The 6,524-nt window shown below is 32.8% G+C and overlaps 1 protein-coding gene across 1 annotated transcript; it reads left to right on the top strand.

The window, feature by feature from the left end:
• Positions 1-84: 84 nt before the first annotated feature.
• Positions 85-6,183, top strand: LOC126928758 (odorant receptor 4-like). The gene is made up of 6 exons (XM_050744459.1): positions 85-837; positions 1,170-1,521; positions 2,370-2,600; positions 2,749-2,862; positions 2,970-3,125; positions 3,523-6,183. Exons 1-6 carry the CDS (start codon positions 581-583, stop codon positions 3,571-3,573), a joined length of 1,161 nt encoding a protein of 386 aa, XP_050600416.1. The 5' UTR covers positions 85-580; the 3' UTR covers positions 3,574-6,183.
• Positions 6,184-6,524: the final 341 nt, after the last annotated feature.

Raw genomic sequence — 6,524 nt, 5'->3', positions numbered from 1 at the left:
AAAACTAATTTATCTTCATCTTATAATACAATAGAGTTGTATAAAATTGTTTGATATGCCTGTCCACCACTATTGAAACGAGTATATTTTTATTCATATTTTCTATCTTTTTTTTTCTCATTTTAATATGAATATTATATGGATATTGTCGTTTCTTTATCGAATCTCTTTTTTCATAAATCTTCTCTTCCTTCGTATTCTTCGGACAATCGTGAAATGAACTTTCCCGCTACGAACTTTCGATGTCCTGTGGTTTAGCAGAAAATGTTGGATGTTGAAAGAAAATTGGATAAACTTTTCCTCTTCCTGTAATCATATATTTATGGCCTGTACTCGTACGAGTCGCAACATCGGTTATACTTATCTGTGTTCCTCGTTTCCCATGAATACTTTATAGACATATAGCCAATGCGCAAGAAGTAACATTAGAGATGTCTAGCAAATTTTGTCAACATACAGTGTTCAGTCGTCTATGCATAAACAGTTTAGCGCAAATACTTTCCATTGTATCATACAGAAGTAAGAAAGACCGAATAATTAATCGTTTCTAAAGGCAAACTTGTCGGTCAGTTCGCTTAAAATGATACCTAGTAAAAGCATCAGTCGTCCAGTAGTAATTGGTTTACGATTGACTGGAATTTGGCCAGGTACATCGTATGAAATTATTGCCCGATGCATTTGGGTAGCTATCATAATGCCTGCGCAAGTATTTCAGTATCGGTATATAATGAAGAACGTTAGTTCTGGAAACTTGGCAGACGTAATAGAAAGTGCGAGCACTAGTTTGCCTTATACTCTACTGTTATTTAAATTAATTAGCTTTTGGATTAAACGCGGGTAAATATCAATTCCTTTCATACGCGCTTACAATTTAGCGCAGGAAACATAAGTTGATTGTGGACTTTTACGGAAATTTATATTTTTGTAAAAAATTCTTCTACCAAGCATTGTATCTACCAAGTATTGTATTGTAGAAAGGACTGTACCTTGGATATTTTACATAGTCTCGTATTATGTATATTCTGTGTAATTTTGTACTTTTAAATTTCCTGCAAACCTTTAACGTATAAAAATGAACGGTCTAAATTAATTGGGAAATTAATTGGGAAATTATCACTAAAATTTTGTCTTATCAGTCTATGCGCTACATGTCTTATAATATTTTTCAGAATATTTAAAAATATGTTGGTGGGAATGTATTACGATTGGATCAACTCTTCCGCTGATAAAGCTAATGTAGATGTTATGATGAACAAAGCTGAACTTGCATACCGTTGCTCGTATTCAATTTTTGGCGTATATATTATTTCCGTTTTTATGTATGCCGGTGTGTTTCTGCAATTTATCCGTCAAGATCAAGACGATTTCAATATAACGTCCCGACAGTTATTAATGAAAATGGACCTTCCGTTTGCATATTATGAAAGTCCTGCGTATCAATATGTATTTCTTGTACAATTCCTCCAACTGTTAGCTGTTGGAATTGGCATGGCTATATTAAATGCTTTGATAATTACATTGGTAAGTGTGTTTTGATATAGTGATCGAAAACACGTTCGTTTCACAGTTTATTAACAATCTGTCGTACATACAGCGAGTACAAAAAGTATTTGTACGTCGTTGCACTTATTGATTTTGTGAAATTGTTTAATACTCGAAAATAAAGCTCGGCCTTTTTTAGAAAGCTTTTTTAGAAACAAAGCTACGTGTGTGAAGTAAACATGCTGCTTTGTTTGAAGTTTTGTACGTTTAATTTGCTAAAATCCCTGGTATATTTCTGAGTTCGGATCTCCCAGTTTTCATATGAAAAGCAAGTTTTTATTGTTTTCTTTAGACGTTGAATTAGCAAATAAAAAAGTAATTTCTATTTTTTACGCGTGACGTACATATAATATTTTTATGCAAATATTGGCTAAATCAAGTACAATCAGTTAAGATTTAGCGATATGCTTTGTGATGATTTTTAAGATATACCGCATTATAGAAGAGCGTATCTGTAATAAATATGAAAGAAAAAATGTAAACTGGTGATAAATGGAAGATGACAAAAAAAGATATTGGTTTGTTGTTAAAAGTATATAGGAATTGTAAGACCTGTGCAATCGATACGCAATTAAGTTTATACTAATTTTCAAAATTGTCGCAAGATATTTTCTAAAAAATTAAACCTTAGACAACAAATCTTCTTCATTTTTAATTTGTTTTGGTATTCTAATGTAAAATAATAAACGATATTTTGAAAGAGTAACAAATGAACGAAGGAAGTACATAAGTTTTATAATATAGTAGATACATTATTTTGTAAAATTATGTTGCTAAAATTTGCTGAAATATTATATGTGTATTATATTGTAATAAGTATTATTTAGATATTTCATATCGGTGGACAAATAGAAATCTTACACGAAGCTCTAGAAAATATTTCTATCAAAGATGAAAAACATGGATCGTTGCGAAATGTCATTAAATCTTTAATCAATCGTCATTATCGGATTATTCTTAATTCGGAATATATAGAAAGTTTATTCTCGTATATTGCTTTGCTGCAATTATTATGTAATACAGTAGTCATGTGCGGTATAGGATTCCTAATAATAGTCGTAAGTAATATTTACAAACATTATTTTTCATTAATTGTTTTTATTTAAATTATAATTTTATTTATATTTTACATGTAATTTTTTTTCGTATTGATTTATGCTTACTATTACAATTATAATTTATACTATTCTTTATATCGTATTGTAGGCGATTAATTCACACGGGGATGTAGGAATAGTTGTGAAAATTGTATTATTTTATATTGCTATTATGTTGGAAGCATTTGTTTTTTCCTATGCTGGGGAATATCTCAGTAGCAAAGTTAGTATGTAATTAAAATATATGCATACACGACGTCTTACAAAATGTATACAGTAATTATTAATTATAAAAAGAGATACGTATAAATGTTTATTATTTTATTCTAGAGCCTGTCAATTAGCACTTCAGCTTACGGTTCTTCTTGGTATTTATTAGAACCTAGAAACAGACGTGTCGTGATTCTTCTTATGATAAGATCACAAAGACGTTTGACAATTACTGCTGGGAAATTTATGGATTTGTCTATGTTCGGTTTTGCGAGTGTAAGCTTGATCTTTGTTACAATATAATAAAAATGTTCTTTCTAATAGGTGTTTCGAAAAATTTTAATCGAATGATAATAAACGTATGTCGTGGTAGAAGAATTTACAATAATAATAATAATAAGATTCCACGATGTAGTTCTTGCATATTTTTTTAACGAAACTTTTGATAGAGCGAAGAACAGCTATTTATATGTATTTGTTAAAAACTTTTTAATTAATTTCGTTTGAATTATTTTTCAATAATGTTTCATGATGTCAAGATGAAATTACATATGTATTTATGTGTCAATAAGACGGAAGGCGGAAGCTTTTCATCTCACAATTTAATATTGGCATATTATATGATTTAAAAAATCATCACTTTTATTATCACTTTTATTGTTTAATTTTTTAGATTTTGAAAGCTTCTGCGTCATATGTATCGGTATTGTATGCGAGGTACTGATTACAAAGGAACACATAGTAAGCAATAAAATAAGTATATCGTGTATGATATATATCATATATATCATAATTATATATCGAGAGACAATATAGTAAAAGTAAGAACATCCAACTTCATGATTTTGAATTATTGCAAAATTACATACTGTGTTAAAAAACTTTTTAAACTAGCGTTAAATGTCGTCTAGGAAGACGTTGTTTGATGTTGATAGTTTCTTTACAGGTGGACACGTGAAAAATATAAAGGTCAGCTACGTTTTTTAAATGCAATCGCTGCGTTGAATTTTCTTTATGCGTTGTTCAATGCATCTTATTATTTATAGGGAAGATATATAAAATTGACGATTGAACCTTATTTTTAGAATTATAAGCAATACAATTTTTTTGTCAGAAATATCTCTATATATATTAGACGGTGTATCTTTATGCAAATACATATTTTTGCAGGGAATACATACATTACATTTATGGAACCTAGATAGAAATTTATTTTGCCATTAGAAGATTTTCTAAATATAATTTTTATTTTGCATATATAGATTTTGCATACGTACATATTCGGCTAGTGAAAACAAAAACGTTCTAAATACTTTAACTATATATCAGGTCTGTAAGTATGAAACCGGAATTTACCTATAGATGGCCTTAGCTGATAATGTAGTTATCACTAAATTGCGTCATTGATGCCAAAAGTCTTTGTTGACATCTCGCAAACATTTTCGACTCAGAACAATACAAGCTTCATACAATAGCATAGTTTGTAATACCGTTGAACATGTCGAATTTTGTGCCTGGAAACTACGATTTGCGGACAGCATTTTCTATTACCATTTGAAGAAAACTGCTGCATCGAATGCTTGTCGAAGCTTACGGTGAGCATACTCTTGGTAAATCACAGTGCTTTGAGTAGTTTAAAAAATTCAAAAGTGGCAATTTTGACGCGAGGAACGAAGAACGTGGATCAGAAGGGTGTGATCTATTATGAGCTGTTAAAACCTGGCGAAACCGTTAATACTGAACGCTACCGACAACAAATGATCGATTTGAATCAAGCTTTGCGTGAAAAACGATCAGAATATCAAAAAAGGCAACACAAAGTAATTTTGCTTCGTGATAATGCACCATCGCATACAGCAAAACCGGTCAAGGAAACGATCGAAGCGTTCAGTTGGGAAATACTTTCGCACGCGGCTTACTCACCAAACTTGGCTCCGTCCGATTACTATTTAATTTGCATCGATGGGGCACGCACTTTCTGACCAGCGCTTCGCTTCTTACGAAAATGTACGAAAATGGCTCGATGACCGGTTTGCCTCCAAAGAGCGACAGTATTTTTGGCGTGACATCCACCGATTGCCAGACAGGTGGGAAAAATGTATAGCCAACGATGGGCAATACTTCGAATAAAATATTTTTAATCATTTTCATACAATAAACGTGTATTTTCTATAGAAAAATTCCGGTTTCATACTTACATACCTGGTACTTACTCGAGTTGTGTATTACGTTTAACGAAAACGCACAAACAGTTTGCCTCGTGGTTCAACAAGCTGCTGCACGCCTTAACATTGACTTCCGTACTGGCTCAAAAGTATCAGGTATTCTTCGAACAACTTCAACTCTATTTTGCACTTTTTCTTACAGATCGTATACGTTGTTTGCTCGCGTTAAATACACAATAAAGTTTAAATGATCCCAAAATCAAAAATTCAGTGGATTCATCACGTCATTCATCTATCCATCGGTTTGCCAGAGTAATGTTAAGAAATTCTTTTGCAGAAAGAACAGTTTCTCTGAGAAACACTCTGAACGGTTTCTTTAGTCATCCATAACTTGAAGGTATACAGGACGGTATATCCATATATTCATATTTCGCATGTTCATATTTTTTACTTATATTAATATATAGTTTTGCCTCTTGCGTGCATGCATTTGCATGTATGAATAAAAGCTACGACTCCTAGAGATACTGTCCTGGAGGTGTCTGGCGGCAGAGCATAAGCAGTATGCGAAGTTGTGGCAGTTGCCTGTCACGATTCGAGGCACTTGGAAGTATTTGGCGGTACCAGCAACGGAGTATTTTTGTGCATGAAATTCTGTTCGAAATCGGTTAACGTTAGCGGAGTACGTTGAAACGCCTAGAAACTATGTAGTATTGGTTTGAGAGGCAACGATTAAGAAGGTATGTGTTTAGTATCGTAAAAGAATGCTGTGTCCAAACGCAAATAATATTTGGGTAAGCATGGTTGCCAAGAGCGAGAAACATGCTAGGTTGGCCATGTTACCGGCAATGTATCGTCGTGATGATATAATGGCAGATAGTCCACCGCTATTTAGTCTTGTTCACAACTTATAATTGGGCCGAGCTTTCCAGTAAGGACCTCTAATCCTCTAGTAAGGCAGAATGCTTGAGCGAATGTTCGAAAAGTTGATAGCTCTGCGACTTACAGAGCTATGCGATGTCGATGATATGACTGTTTAGTCATAGCGCGAGATAGTTTACCGATGGTGACCGATCCAACGTTGCGTTGTCAAAGAATAGAAACTTTGTCTAAAGGATCTGGCCACGTAGCGGAGAAGGCACTTAACGCTTTTTGTTAAGCGGACTTGGATTACACGGCACTTATTCCAGAATCTTGACGGAGTAAACTTATCGTGACAAATTTCTAACATATAAAAAAAAGCACGTGTATCGAACAGAAAGTCACAAGTAAGGATAAAATTTGTTAGCAATTCACAAATTATTCTGGGATATTCGTTCAATATTGATCTTCATTGAATATTGAAATTTCTGATACGTATGGTAATACTGATTATCGGAGATGGTATACGTACAACCGTTCATGAACCATTGATTTCATAGTTTCCTCAAATCCTCGAATCATTACAGGTGTCCATGACCACGACTCAATTTATTTAATTATCAGTGTCATTTTAAATAGATTTTTGTTT

The sequence above is a fragment of the Bombus affinis genome, chromosome 2, assembly GCF_024516045.1.
Source record: "Bombus affinis isolate iyBomAffi1 chromosome 2, iyBomAffi1.2, whole genome shotgun sequence".
NCBI classification, from domain to species: domain Eukaryota; kingdom Metazoa; phylum Arthropoda; class Insecta; order Hymenoptera; family Apidae; genus Bombus; species Bombus affinis.
Note: the sequence above shows the minus strand (reverse complement) of the source record. Positions and strands in the feature narration are given on the sequence as shown.